The sequence below is a fragment of the Artibeus jamaicensis genome, unplaced genomic scaffold (genome assembly GCF_021234435.1).
Source record: "Artibeus jamaicensis isolate MK-2021 breed Jamaican fruit bat unplaced genomic scaffold, CSHL_Jam_final scaffold_3151, whole genome shotgun sequence".
Classification (NCBI taxonomy): domain Eukaryota; kingdom Metazoa; phylum Chordata; class Mammalia; order Chiroptera; family Phyllostomidae; genus Artibeus; species Artibeus jamaicensis.
In genome coordinates this window covers 2,206,608-2,221,726 of record NW_026522037.1, presented here as the reverse complement: position 1 = coordinate 2,221,726, position 15,119 = coordinate 2,206,608, and the positions used below count along the sequence as shown (strand labels likewise).

The window sequence follows — 15,119 nt, the reverse complement described above, 5'->3', positions numbered from 1 at the left end:
TTCCAGCGTCCTCTCTCACTCTCCCTTCTCTGCGAGGCCCTGACCAGGGGCAGGTCATTAGCAAATGCTGCCTGTCCTGAACCATCCAACTGAGAACTGAAGCCCCACCCCCCCCACCCCCCTTCCCTGCTGCAGGCTGCTGGATGGCCCCCCTGGACCTCTGGTCTCGCCCGGCCAGGAGTGAGCTCTGTGACGGGGACTCTGCCCTTCTGTCACCACAGCACTGCTGCTCTGCAGGGGACAGTGCGGAGGGCTGGCTGGCTAACTGGGGAAGCGACCCCCCCGCGGCAGTGACTACAGGCTGAACCCCCAGCTTCGAATGCGGGCGCAGGTCAGCAGGCCTCACCATAAGCGCTGCTGGCTAAGCTGCTGGTGGGGACGGCATGCTTGCCATTCTGGGTGATGGCCCGGACGGGCAGGTGGTGCTGCCCGATGCTCACAGGGGCTGCGGGCTGCAGGATGGCCACCGTGTGTCCGGGGACCCCTGGGGCCACCTGGCTGGCCACTGTCTGGATGACTCGGCTGGCGGCGGGGATGGTGGCAAACGCGATGGTGGGCTTCTCCTCCGCGCCTGTGGGGGGAGGGTGCGTGAGGCCTTGGCTGAGGCAGACGGACGGCCGTCCACGGGGACAGCGGGCGGGGGCCTTTCAGCGCCGCTGGAGGGGCGAATCCCCCCCCACAGAGGGTTTTAGACAAAGTTCCAGTAGCTTCACCCTCGTCCAGACCTGAGGTCACCCAGGAAATAAAATGTGTGAACCTGAGTGAAATGGTTTGCGTGTAGGGCCAGGCTGTTGTCTTTTACCCAAACGCACCTGTCACTTGACAGTGTCGGACGCGACGCTGAGATGTGCCAGTGGGGGTGGGGGGAGGGGAACGGGGGCGGGACAGCGGAGGTGCTGCTTCTGCCGTGGGGTCCTGCTGGGCCCCGCCGTGTGCCTGCCCCGCCTCGACCTACCCGTTGGACCTGCGACCCAGGGTTCCAGTGTAGGACTCTGTAACTACTCTTTACTGTGATTTCTAAGGGCTTCTCACTGAGGGCTTGGGAGGACTCATCCTCCGGACCCCAAGTTCAGGCAGAGCCCCTCTACCCAACTCAGTGTGACCGTGGGGCTCTGAGCACCTGAAGCCCCGACTCACGAGGACAAACTGTTTCGGAGACTGCACAGTGCTGATTCCAAAGGACAGACTCCCTGAGAAACAAGCAGCTGGGAGGAGGGGCAGGAGGCCGAGAGCCATCGGCTCCAGAGACAGCCTGTGCCCTGACACTGGGATCCATAGCCCCCAAGACCCAGGGTGACAGCCTACCTTCCGGTGGCCCAGCCAAGTGACCACTCGGCTCCTTACCTCTTGCCTCACTGCCCAGGTCCAGCACGGCTGTGCCTGCTGCTTCGTGGGCACCCCCTGCCGAGGCCTGGCTGGCGAGGATGTACCCGTTGGCGGAGCTGGCGGAGGAGGTGACCACCCTGAGCATGGTGACAGGGGGGGCCTGCTGCACAACGTGGATCGCGTGGCCGGAGGGCTGCTGGGCCGTCACTATGGACGCCGGCATGTAGGCCACGGGCTTGGCCACTAAACTGGGGGGCCGGGGCGGCACGGCCACGATGACGGGCTGGGCGCCGACCGGAGAGCCTGCGTGGAGAGGGGGGGCTGTCAGCAGGCTCCCCGCACCCCGCCCCGGCAGACACAGGGACGAAACCACTCTTACCGGGTGCACTTTGGGAATACCGATACTCTGGAACTGAAGCTAACTTTGACCCAAAGTCGGGGTCGTGAGGAATGGGGGAGCCCTCCCGAGACAGGCACTCTGGAGTCTGCAGGCCACTAGAGCGAGGGGACATCAGCCCAGGGTGGGTGGGTGAGGCCGGAGCGCTCCTAAATGCAGGGAGAAGGGACCATGGAAGTGAGTGTGGGCCCAGGGAGGACAGGAGATGAAGGCCGAGACTCGCGCAGCCCGGCCCCACCCCTGACGGGCCTCATGCACGAACACCACACTGCGTGGCTCCAGACACAGCCACGGTTCCAGTGCTCACTCCCTGGAGGGACCAGCTGTCCCCCAGGGAAGTGGCCACGGCCTCGTGGTGACCACGTGAGCCCTTGTGGGACCGGCACAGACCGCCCCAGGATGAATCCGCACCAAAGAGGGCGGAGCAAAGCAGCCTCGAGCAGGAAGGCAGGGCTGTTCCCGGAGGCCCGCCCACCCTCCGCCTGAAAGCCACGCCCACGGCACAGGGGCTGCCCCGCTGTGAGGGCCCCAGTGCGGCCGCCTGGGGAGGTCGGGCTCACCTGGATGACAGAGGCCCGAAGGGGGTGCGGAAGCAGGAGACGCCTCTCTGCCTCCGTTTCCGGAAGGCCTGCTCCACCAGCTTGGCTTCTGAGGCAGGGTCTATCCTCCAGAAAGATCCCTTCCCAGGCTCCTCCTGGGAACGGGGCACTTTAATGAAATAGCGGTTCAAGGAGAGGTTGTGTCGAATGGAATTCTGCAGGCAAGCAGAGGCAGTCGCCGGTCACTGGGGAGCCAGAGAGCAGACCCTGCCCGCCCGCACCAGAGCAGCACAACCGAGACCAAGGTGACCGGAGCCAGGCACGGTGGCGGCCGGGCTCCCAAGGGCTGGCCGGGGTAACTGTCCTGTGGGGAAGTGCAGAGGTGACTCGGGTCAGCATCACTACCATTCTTTATAGACAGAGCAGGACAGAAAGACCAGCCGCAGTCCAGGGGTGTGTGCCCAAGTCGAACCCGCACAGAGCCCGCTGGCGGAGGGGAGAGAAGCCAGGGAGACAGGCAGATGCGTGGGACTTGCTGGCCGAGCCGAGAGGACGAGGGTCATACGATCGCACACAAACACACCCACAGCTTGCACACGTGGACGACCAAAGGTGATGTGACTGCGATGCACAGAGCCGGCGAGTGGAGGAGGCAGGTATGGCCGCCCGGTTTCTCCAGAGCTGGGGGAGCGGCCTGGTGCCCGGGCGCAGCCCACTTCCGATGTCCTCCCTGCGTCCTCCTTTCTGAGGAGGCCGCCTCGGAGCCACCCCGGGCGCGCGTGGGCCTCACCTGCCAGCCCTTGTCCGCCGTCCTGTAGTAGGGATAATGCTTGGTGATGTGGGCATAGATGCCGCTTAGTGTCAGCTGCCGGTCCTGCGCCGAGGAGATGGCCTGCACGATCAGCTGCGCGTAGGAGTACGGCGGCTTCGACTCGTCCTGCGGGGAGCGGCAGTGCTGGAGCCCAGGTGTACCCCCACAGCCGACCCGCCCGCGCGTCCCCTCCCAGCGAGAAAGCTTGTGGTGAGGGCAAGAGGTGGACAGCGCATCTGCTTACACCAGACCCAGCGTCCTGCGCGGCCCCGGCACGTGCTTGCTTAACGGAGGGAGGGCTGCTTCTGCCCCATGGGAGGGGAAGTGAGGGTTTCGTGGTGATGTCCCACGAAAGGAGGGAAGTGAGGGAAATGCCTCACCTCCTCTACAAACTGGCTTTAAAATGTATCACGATTCATTCCTATGTCGTCTAATGAACTAAGTAAACTAACACAGTAGAAATGGACTCCTAAAGAAATGAGAGTCTCAGCGGGGAGGGGGTTAGGGGTGGGTGAAGAAGGTGAAGGGATTGGGCATAAACAAATAAGTAAATAAATAAAGGTGCACAGATTTTCAACTGTGCAGGGACTCAGTACCCCCAACCCAGTGTTGTTCAAGGGTCAACTGTATCACTTAAAATGAGTGCACTGGATCTATGTGAATTATACTTCAAAAGTCAATGATAATAAACTTCACTGAAATACATTTTTTTTAAGTTGTCAGGTGGTCAAGAACTGACATAAACTGTTGCTCCTCTCAAGTCTGTTCGGTCAGCAGCAGACGAGAGGAGGAGAAACGGCAAGGAAGCATCACGGGCCTCTGCGCATGACCACATCCAGCAAACAACGTGCAGGAGGCGCCCCGGGAACCGGAGCTGGAGGCCCCGCCCGGCCCCGCCCGCTGACCGCGCGGCCCAGGGCCCTGAGAGCTGAGACCTTGGGGCTGTCTCCTCCGGATGTGTCCGCCTGCTGCTCTGAGGCGGCCTTCGCGGCGAACTCTGCGGCCAGCTGCAGGTCTGAGGTCACATTCTGGACGAACCGGTAGCCGGAGGACCCAGCTCCGCGTGGACTTGCCGGGCAGGAGTTGGGAACACTGCAGAGAGAACGGACACGCCCTAAGACGCGATCCCGAAGCGCAGGACTTGGCGGAGAACACAGGGCCTCCCCGATGGCAGAGAGGTTAACGGCGGTTTCCCGTTCTCTGCGTTACTACAACAGCGCTGCCGGCTCTGGATAAAGGATGGACCAGTTACTGCCGGTACCAAGATGCTTGCCTGCGGCGCAGCCCCGGGCCTGACAGGCAGGTGGCGCTGCCGCGGGCCGCCTGCTGTCCTGTGCTCACTTGTCCACACGGGGGTGCCCTCGGCAAAGGTCAGAACCCGTCCCGCTGGTTGAAAACCTCGGGAGAAGGTGGGGACAGCTCTCCCCGGCCACAGCCAGGCTGCCTCACTCTCCCCTGAGCTGCGGAGAGAGTCCCAGGCTGAAATCGCGACCACATATGTGGCTGAAACATCCCCCGCCACTCCTCTGAGGCTGCTCCCACCTGAAGCCCAGGGCTCCTCAGGCACTGTGGCCACCAGGCCTGCTCCGCCATCCAGCCCCCGGGGACTTGACCCCCCTGTCCCGGGCTTGGGCCTGCTTCCTCTCAGTAACATGGTGCACTTCGCTTATCAAACCGCATCAGAATACTGGCCCTAAAGTTAATTCTATTACAAAGTACTCAGAGGAAACCAACAAAAGCAGTAAGAGCGGGTAACAAACCCAGGTACAAAGTGCCCTGGGGGGGCTGCCCAGAGCCCGTGGTCACCTGCGGGTGTGAGCGCCTCCACGCAGCCCCATGTGGGGCTCTCCCTGAACATGCTCCGTGCGGGGCTGCGGACTGCTCTGCCCGCTCCAGCCGAGCACTGTCAGTGCCCCTCCTGGACGGAGCTCCGGGCCTTCCTCTGGAGCATGTGGCCAAGGACTGTCCCCCAGAAACACGCCACCCTCCTGGAGGTGAACTCAGGTCCAACTAGGGGGCCTGCGGGTCTCACCTGGTGTGAGATGGGAGGGCCCTACAGGTGGAGGCGGGTCCTGGGCTGGCTTGGAGCCATGCTGCCTGCCCCCCACGGCTCTGCTGTCAAAGGTCGGAGAGAGTTCACGTCCAAACCTCCGAGGGCAAAATGCCCCTCCCACGGAACCATCTCTGATGGAGTCCTTCCCACAGAAGTACAGGACAGGCTGTGGAGCTGGCTCACAGGGAAAGGGCGGGGCAGCCTGGGCCCCTCTCTACAGAGCTGCTGTCGCACCCTCTCTGGTGACGCTGTGGCGGGGACAGGGCACACTGGGCTGTCCGGGGGACGTGCCGTTGCACACACGGCCTTTCTGGCCTCAGAACAGATGGCTTCTCAATGGGCCTCACTCAGTGGCCCGGTGGCTGGCTCACAGGGCCTGGCCCCACTGCCCCGCCCCACACCTCCCAGTTGGGGGAGGGGGCAGGCCACGTGCCACATGGGCCGGGCGTCTCAGGGCTGCCGATGCTCAGCTCAGAGCCTGGCCTTGGGCGTGGAGGAGCTTCATCCTGCTCCGCTCACGCTCCCTGACTGTCAGTGACATGAGGCTTCTTAGAGTGCAGACATGCACACATGTCCCTGGAGGGGACGGGATGGAAGACATGCTATGCCCTCCTGGGACACCTGCCTTAAGCAAAGAACTGCTCCCCTCAGGGGGACCCCTAACTGCCCAGGCATGTGGGAAGTCTGAATTTGGGGTGCAGTAAAGCAGTACTGGATGTCACGTGACTCGAATGCCCCCCCGGACTTTAGATTGAAGGTGGATGTGAAGGCGAACATGCATGTTAAACTGGCAGTCGCCGATCCCCTTTTAGGAGAAATGATCTAATGATCTGAAGTCACGTTTCTGTTTTGAGTCTCCAGTGGCAACCCTTCAAGGCCAGCCTGTCCTGCCAGCAGCCACTCTGGGTTGGGGCGCTGTCTTGCTAGGACACACCCATGTTGGCCCCAGGACAGCCCAGACCTAGAATGTGACTTCTGTGACCGTCCACGACACACCCAGCGATGTCTGCACCTTGTCTGCAATATTGGAACAGAATGAGAGCAGACAGGGTGACTGGCCCCTCGAAAGCTCACCGCAGACATAACCTGTGCTGTGGACACACGGGAGTCCGAGCTTGTCCAGGGCACATTGTGTACGAAGGGTCAGAGGTCAGGACAATGTTAGCTCCTTAGCAGCAGCACCTGAAGCTAGAAAATGATGTAAATGACAAGGAAAAACCTCCCAGCTCGGCTTCTCCGCACAGTAAAACCACCTGTTTGGTGTGAATGGAGAAGAATAACTTACGAGCATGGGAAATTAAAAAAAAATTTACCTCTGGTCCCATCTTCAAGAAATGACAGGATGATGTTCTCTAATAAACAAAGGGGCGGACGGGGAAAGGAAACACCCTGGGGCCAGGGAAAAGGGGCTTCCCAGGGTCCCGGGTGCCCCCTGGGTCAGGGTGTTGGGGCAGTCTGAACTACAGAGGAACGTCTTTCAGCAAAGGTGCTAGTGACGGACCTTCACTCTGGGCAGAGGGTGGGGTGTGCCGGTCCTAGGGACATGTGGATCTGACTGAGCACAGAACGGGTCACAGCTCCTGTGAGCACCACCCAGAGCACCAGCTGCGAAAAGGGTGATGAACCCTGTGACTGCCACAAGGTCACACTGAGGAATCAAGACAGTAACCAAAGCAACAGTCACACCAAGGAATCACTGAAGACGGTAACCAAACCACCAGCCACACTGAGTAATCACAATAGTAACCAAACCAACTGTTACACCGAGAAATCACAACAGTCACCAAATGAACAGTTACACCCAGGAATTGCAACAGTAACCAAACCAACAGTCACACTGAGAAACTGCAACAGTCACCAAATGAACAGTTATACCCAGGAATTGCAACAGTAACCAAACCAACAGTCACACTGAGAAACTGCAACAGTCACCAAATAAACAGTTACACCCAGGAATCACAACAGTACCCACACCAACAGACACACCAGGAGAGGCAACAGTAATCGAACCCACAGTTCTTAGCACACCAGATGGTTACACTGAGGAGAAGGCAACTCTAAGGGGCCAACAAGATTCTGGTGGCATTTTGTTGGTGATGGGAGGGGGCCCAAGTCTACCCCCTGAATTTCCACAGGGGAGGTCAATCGGAGAAGCCAGGACGGTGTGCACGTGCGCACGTGCAGAGGTGAGAAGCTGGGGGGCCTGTCCGTGGGGGTGCGGCAGGGCGTGGCCAGGGGACTGCCATCCCATCATTAGAATTCTGGGGGAACCAGCTGAATTCTTACACCACGTGCACATGTTACTTTGATCAAAATGATCAAAACAGACCTTTTGAAACCAGGAATGAAATAAACCTCTGCGCACTGTCTCTGCTTCACCAGTTAGCCCCATGCTCAGTGCTCTGTGCCTTGGTTTTCTAGCCTGTGAGATGGGGGGGGGGGGCTGCTGCGTAGCATCACTGCAGAGAGGAGGGGGTGGGCCAAAACTTGGAGAAGTTTCCACGTCATTATGGACCCTAATATTGAGCGGCTCCTGATCCTGAAGGGCACATCTGAAACAACAGAACCAGATCCGAGAACTCTGGCGTCTTGCTGTAGCACGCTCAGGCATTTCTGGGGGCAGTGTCAGACGGCTGACGAGCCACTGACTCGTGGAAGGCCATCGAGTCCGGCCTGAAAGAGGAGGACCAGGGTGTGGCCTGCACACGCCAAGGTAGGGGCTGCATATCGCACATCCACGAGATGGGCCACTTTGTGCAGCCACCGACACGCAGCAACTCGGAAAGTACCAAGGCAGGAGTGAGGAGGAAACACAGCGCTGTAGGTTGAGAGGCGCTCCACACGTCTCCGCGGGATGGGGGGTGGGAATGGTGCGTGCTGCTGAGCTGTGGCCAGCACATGGAGAACCACCGGGGAGCACTGTGCGCTCGGCCCGTCGGACACGTGTACGCATCGTACAGGTGTACAATGCACGTCTAGAGTCTGCGATGCTTCGGCGGGGACCTAACTCGGTGCGGTCACACCTGAGGGCGGGCCGCCCTCTGCAGACTTAGGAAGGTGCCTCCCACCTCCCGGAGGTGCGGCCTGGGAGGGGCTCTCGGGCGGCTCGGCGCCCGCACAGGCTGGGCGTTGGCCCGCAGGCACACCCAGGAAACAGTAACCGCCCTCCGAAGGGCCCCCCAGACGTGCCTGGGACCCGGGCGTCCCCTCCTGCAGCACCACCACAGACTCGGGGTCGGGCACAAGCTCCGCCCCACTTCCTTCAGCAGTTCGGCCGAAAAGTGCGCTGGTGGGAGCCAGGCAGAGGGGAACCTACAGGACGCGGAAGGACCGCCTTTCTGTGGGGACCTACGGATTTGTACTGCTCTGAAGTTTTTGGAGGGGAAAGGGAGCAGGTGGGGGTGAGGGTGGGCGGAGCTGGGGCGGTGCGGACACAGGTACAGGGGAGGAAAGAAAGGGCCCCCAGGTGACCCACACGTGGGGGGGCCCCACGGGCTGGCAGGGAGGCCCGCGTGCGGTCAGGCCAAGAACAGAGCGCGGGCTGCAGCCTTCGGGAGGAATCCCGAGGTGGCCAGAAAAACAAAAGCACTTTAAAAAACTTTTTGTTTTAGAAGGGAAGGGGGGGGAGAGGAAGAGAAACATTAATGTGTGGTTGCCTCTTGCACACCTTCCACTGGGGACCCAGCCACGACCCAGGCACATGTCCTGCCTGGGGATCGAACCAGCCACCCTTTGCCCTACAGGCCAGTGCTCAATCCACTGAGCCACAGCAGCCAGGGAACAAAAGCACTTATAACGCTGACCTGACGACCTCCGACCTCCAGGGCGAGGTGACATCACAAAGCAAAAAACGAACAGAGCCGGGCCGAGACTCCTCCGGGGAGGCTGGAGGCCATGCTGCACCTCGGACCAGAGTCAGCGGCTGTGTTTTCTTTTGTGTCCTCACAACTTGCAAACCGCGTTTCTTTCTGATCCTATCTACGTTGGAAGGGTGGAGAAAAGCTTTCTTAAGCAGCTTCTAAAATGCTGCTCTCAGGAGTAAAACCTGGCTTCTCTCCTTCTGTGGTGTGTCTTTTCTGTGCACTGCAGCCGTTTTCTGGAAACTAGCTCAGGGGGCACTTTTCAGACTGGTCTCTGTGTTTGCGATGCCCAGGAAATGATTAGCCAGTTTCTTCTTTCCTACAAACACCACTTACTTCTTTGCCAAATGGGAAAAAAAAGTCAACAAAACACCGCTTAAGACAGCAGAATTTTTTTTCAAAGAAAGTTCATTCATTTTCTGGGTGGAGTACTTCATGGTAAAAAAAAGAAAGAAAAAAAATCCCTCCAACCACACAGGCACACACCCGGGCCTGGCAATGCAGAGGAAGCGGGGGAAAAAAACTAAAACAAAAACAAACAACAAAAACACCCCAAACAAAAAAACTGCAGGGGGCAGGGGAAGGCGGAGGTCAGGAAGCCAGGGCGGGGCTGTGCGCTGCAGGGCAGGTTCCTACAGGTGCAGCCACGCCCAGATCTCGGCGAAGGTGGGGGCTTCGGGGAGGAAACCAACCCAGCCGAGGTCTCCAAACTGCAGGGACTGCGCTGGCCAATGGGGCGCTCAGGGCACAGCCACACCAAATTAGGAGACAGACGGGAGGAGGGGCCGTGGCCCGAGTTCTTAGAAAGGGCCTGGCTGCTGGGAGCTGTGGGTGCCAGGGAGCCCCCCACCTCACCCCAGGGCCGCTTCTTCAGGAACCACTGCCCCCACCCCCCAGCTCCCAGCCGGCACAGCCCGCTGCGGTCTCTGCAGAGGGTCCCCGGGAGGCGGGAAGGGCGGCCGGGCTGTTTGTAAATAATACTCAGGCCCCTCCCTCCCATGCAAAGGGTCTTGGAAAGGAAACCTCAGGGGCCTCTGAGGTTTCAGCGACACTGCTGCGCCGAATTCCGCAGCACGAAGATGAAAGGGTGTCAACAGGGACCCTCCCCTGTGACACCTGATTAAAGGCCCTCACGTGAGAAAGCCTGTCCCAAAGGTACTACTTGCTCCGAAACTATCTTACCAAAGGAAAACAAGGAGCCAGTCCCTGCCGGGCAGGGCGGGCATCGCGGCCCTCTGACTCCCTCCGCCCCAAGAGCAAGTTAAATCCCCACCAGGGGAGGCCGGGGCGGCCCCACTACCCGGCGGGAGGACAGTTCCGAGACTCGGTTCTGCTCGGCAAAAGCTCCTCCTCCTCCTCTTCCTTCTCCTCCTCGACTCACTGCCTCCCTCCCGACTTCGCTGCCAGGGCTTTGCTGAGTGTCCTCACCGGGTGGTGTCCCTATTCAGAACGTGACTGGAACTACGTTGGCTTTATGAAAGGCTCTCCTGGCTTGTAACCCACACACTCTTCCTTTCTGAAAAGTGCCCACTTGGCTGGACTGCAAACCGCTGTTCGTGACCCCGCCCTGTCTGAGGCTGCCTGCCACCCGCTGTGGTTGTCCCTGGGGTGTGGAGAGTGGCCGCGCCTGAACCTGGCCGGTGACACACTGGTGACGTCCCTGCAGGGGCTCTCAGGGGCTGCTGGGTGACGGGTCAGTGCAATGTCCCCCTCGGCTTCGCTGAGATGTCGTCATACACACCACACCCTGAGAGCTGTGTGACCGACCCCGCCACGGAAGTCCAGGATGCTGTCCCCACTTGGGAGGAAGCCCACAAGGACCGCAGTGGCTCCCTTGCAGCCCACGGCCTCGGTGGTCGCTCGCCGGCGTCCTGTCCCTGCAGGGCTGCCTGGGCTGCACGTTTCACACCAGCGGAGCAAGGACGGGGGTCTCCGCATCTAGCCCCCTTCACGCTCACCGGGACCGCCCACGCTCAGCTCGTCTTTTATGGCCCAACCACACCCCCTGTGGGGTGGACCTGGTGTTAGTGGCTGCTGGTGAGCTGAGAGACACCTGAGCTGTCCCCACTCCGGGGTCACTACGAATAGTGGGGCGGTGGGACCGGTGCACGGGGGTCGGGGGGCGACACTCTGTTTAACCCTTGGGGGACCGCCTTCCAAAGTGGCCGCCTCGCTTCACTGCGAGCGCGGTCTCTGTGTGTGTAAGTGGCAGGTTTCACAGCGACCATGGCATGTTTCCCACGACACTCAGGCCAGACGTCTGGGAAGCAGCGAGAACATGCGCTGGATTTTGGGTTTCAGGACAGAGCCACGGCGGAAACGAAGCCCTGGAATGAGCTCCAGGAGACGCCGTCTGCAGCGGCCACACATGCGGCTTCCGGGGGCCGTCACTCACCATCGTCATCGAAGTCGGGGTGGAGCGTCAGGAGTGCTGGCCCCGCAGAAAGAACGTGGGCCTCCCCGACGACCAAGACCAGGCCCAGCGCGGCTGCAGGGCCCTGTCCCCAGGCCTCCCACCCGCTGGACTGGGGGCCCAGACTTGGGGTGCGGGCCATGTTCAGTGCGGCCCGGACCCCGCTCCCTGCAGAAGAAAGACTCCAGGGGGCCGGCCCCCCAGGACTGGGTGCGAGCAGCTCCCAGCGCACGGCCAGCGTGTCACCGGCAGAAAACAGAGGCGCAGGTGGCACACTGACTATCGCAGGGAGTGAGCGGCATGTGGTTCCAACTGTGACCCTGGAAGGGGCAAGACACAGGGGCCGCCGAGGGAGGGCTGTGAGCAAGAGACGGGCCTGGTGCCTGGTGACAGAGGGACAGCAGAACTCGCTGCGAGCCAGTGGCTCTGCCAGCAAGGCTCGCAGACGTGCCGAGAACCCCAGACCCGCAGAGGTGCACCGTGCCCTCCCCGCTGGGCTGGCCCAGACGCCCGGCCCTGCCGGCTGCGCCTGGGCCCCGGCGGGAGCTGAGGTGCCATCACCACAGGCAGGTGTGGTGACAGCAGTGTCAGGGCCACACAAGCAGAAAAGGAAAGGCAGCCAGTGGTGTCTTAAGACGTCCATGGTGAAGCAGGAAGCCAGCTCAAATGAACCGAGTCTCGCCCCACAAAATCAGCCTTCCCTTGCTGCAACGGAGGGGCGGGTGGGAGGCACGGACCGCCGAGAAGGCAGGGCAGCGCCACCCCACACGCAGACCGCTGGGGCACACCCGCAAGGCTACTGCGGCTCACACCCAGGGTGACAAAATCTGGGGACTTTCCTTTCTTCAAAGTCTAGATCAATTTCTAAAAGTTCACAAAGAATTTCCACAAAGTTCAGCAGGTCCTGGCATAGAAATACTACTACTTCCAAATAGTTTGTGTCCTGAAAAACAACACCTGCGCTCGCTTTAAAAGGCCCCAAGGTACGAAATACCCAGCTGGCGAAGTGGCGCTGTGCACCACGCACAAGACGCCGGGCGTCTGCCTCACTCTCAAACCGCTTGCGCACAGGCACCCGCGCTGGAGAGGAGCCGGGCCCAGCGCCCCCAGTGGCCTGGAGCGCGGGGGGCGGGGCTGCTCACCTGATGGTGCCGGTCGGCGAGGGGATGGGGCTGACCAAGCTGCGCAGGTCCGGCTCCGGAATGTGGATCCTCAGCGGGGAGATCTGCGGGTAGAGCGGCCGCAGGGGCGAGGCCGGGGCCTCCTCCTGCGGGAACAGCGCGGTGAACTGGATCTTGATGGCCGTGCTGGGGAAGCGGAAGGTGCACCTGCGGAGGAGGGACAGCGCTGCGTGAGGCATGGAGGCGAACGAGGGGGAAGCACAGCGTGGCGGAAACGCCCTGGTCCGTCCAGGGAGCGGGGCCCATGTAACGTGCGCTCGCCGCTGCCCTGTGTCCGGCCGCGCCGACCTCGAGTCTCCTCTGCTTCCACTGGGGCCCAAACTGCTGCCGACGCTGGTCCCCCTTTGATGTGCATGAGGACAGCAGAGACACGAGTGTCCCCAGACAGACACCTGTGATGGCATCTCCAACGGAGGCCCCAGACAGAGCTGCTTCCTGCCCCAGCACACGGGACGCACTGCCCCACGGAGAACGCTGGTGGGGAACCGAGGCACTGCGAGCACGGTGGCTACAGTGACATTAGTGACCGAGGGACACGAAGGAGCTGCTGGCGGGGTCCTGGGAGCGGGCGGGACGGGCGCAGTCCAGGTGACCGGCCTCAGCCAGCTCTGGGATCTGGAACCGGCGGCTTGGTTTTCTCTACAGCAGAGGCCCACAGGCTGATGTGCCAATGCCCACCAGCTGCTGGGGCCACCGTGCCGCACGTGTGTGTGAGCCCAAGGTGTCCACTTCGGGGGAGTTGGCCCTGGTCAGATCGGGGCACTAGGTACCCAGCAGGCTGTCCGACGTCTAAGCGGACCAGTTATCAGCAAGTGCTGACTGTATGACTTAGTCAATGACAAGGACCTAGATAAAAGCAGGCCACCCACGAGGAGAGAGGTGACACCCCCCACCGGCAACAACTGCTCAGAAAAGGCTCTCTGCAAAGAAGGGGCTGGGGCTCGGAAATACACATGCAGACACCCACCCCCGCACACCTGCGACCCGCTGAGCAGGTGGTCGGTCAGGTGGTGCCACTGACCCGGGGGCCGCGCTGCAGTCTCCTGCTCCGCTCATTCAGCGGCCCTGTTTGAACAGCGAATGCACCGCCAGCCTCCCTTGGACACAGCAAACATCCCCTACATTTGAGTTCTCTTTTTCTCTTAGTAAAATAATCTTTAAAAAACAAAATTTGCCTCAGACGGTGTGGCTCAGGGGATTGAGCGCTGGCCTGTGAACCAAAGGGTCACCAGTTCAATTCCTGGTCAGGGCACATGCCTGGGCTGAGGGCCAGGTCCCCAGTAGGGGGCAGGCAAGAGGGAAACACACACTGCTGTTTCTCTCCCTCTCTTTCTCCTTCCCTTTCCCTCTCGAAAATAAATAAACAAAATCCTTTAAAAAACCGCCAAAAAACAAAAAACAAGATTTAAGAACAGGTTGCATAGCGACCAGATCAGAAGAGCTAGAAAAAAGGGCCCTAGTGGCCTCGGGGTTCCCCGGCGCCTTCCCCTCGGGGACCCACTGCTCCCGCTCTGACTCAGCAGTGCGGCCACCTGCCCCGAAGGCCTCGGCATCTCACGGAGCAGGGCAGCGACTCTGATGGGCTCCGCCGGCCAACACTGCTCTCCCGGACTCGGAGCACCGGGCCAAAGGAGGCAGCGGGCAGCCTGCGTGGAGCCCCGGGCGCCTTCGACCCACAGGCACACGCCAACCCGGGGACCAGACGCCTTCCCGGCACCGCCCCCGCCGGGAGCTCTCTGGGTTCTGGGAGAAGCAGCCCAAACACCAAAACGGCAGGGGTGGGGGATGGGACGCTCTCTGCGTCGAGAGCCCCCCCAAGCTTCTCCGGAACTGTTCTGCTGTCTTCCCCTCTGAGCCCCAGTCCCGGGAACACTGCCACCTGCCCCCTCGCTGCCGTCCCCCCAGGGCCCAGCGGCCCCTTCCTCCCTCAGTCTCCTGGTGAGAAAGTCACATCACACCCCTCCCTGAGGTGCCTTCCGAGGCCTATGGTCTCTCCAGACCCCGAGCCCTGCTGGCTTTTGCAGGCCGCAGGGCCACCAGCCGCCCCGGCTCCTGTCTGGGGTGGGCTGGGCGTCCCCGAGACAGAGAATGAAGGACAGCGTTTGGGGCCACAAATGTGGCCGGAGCTCCCCGAAGTCGAACTGAGCCAGGCTGCAGCGGCTCCGCCCGGAGGGACAGACGCATGCGCGTGGGTGTGTGCACACGCCTGCCCCGAGGGGGTGGCTAGGACAACGACACTAGTGACAAATGTTTGGGGACGGTCTCTCAGGCCTTTGCCATGTGCCCCTCTCAGTGCTGTGAATGGGCAGAGTTTCACTTCCCCACCTACGCACAGGGCCGCGCTTGGTGTTGCGGGGCCGCACTGCGCGAGGCCTGGTGCCGGCTGAGGTCATATCCTACTAGGTCATCGAGGCCGCCCGGAAAGAGGATGTGGCTTCAGCCTGGGACAGGTCACAAGGCAGATGGGGAGTCAGAGAGAACAGGGTACAGGGTGAAGACCAGAGAGGGCCGGGCCCAGGCTCCAGCCCGGGTATGTAAT

The 15,119-nt window shown here is 61.2% G+C and overlaps 1 protein-coding gene across 1 annotated transcript in view; it reads right to left on the bottom strand.

The window, feature by feature from the left end:
- FOXK1 (forkhead box K1) overlaps positions 1-15,119 on the bottom strand; it is a 47,518-nt gene that overhangs the window by 7,108 nt on the left and 25,291 nt on the right. The window contains exons 2-8 of the mRNA XM_037137927.2: positions 12,542-12,727; positions 4,009-4,165; positions 3,053-3,199; positions 2,284-2,477; positions 1,706-1,872; positions 1,345-1,629; positions 347-571 (exon numbers count right to left, since the gene is read on the bottom strand). Of these exons, the coding sequence (XP_036993822.2) occupies positions 347-571; positions 1,345-1,629; positions 1,706-1,872; positions 2,284-2,477; positions 3,053-3,199; positions 4,009-4,165; positions 12,542-12,727 (1,361 nt within the window). The remainder of the gene's footprint in view (positions 1-346; positions 572-1,344; positions 1,630-1,705; positions 1,873-2,283; positions 2,478-3,052; positions 3,200-4,008; positions 4,166-12,541; positions 12,728-15,119) is intronic.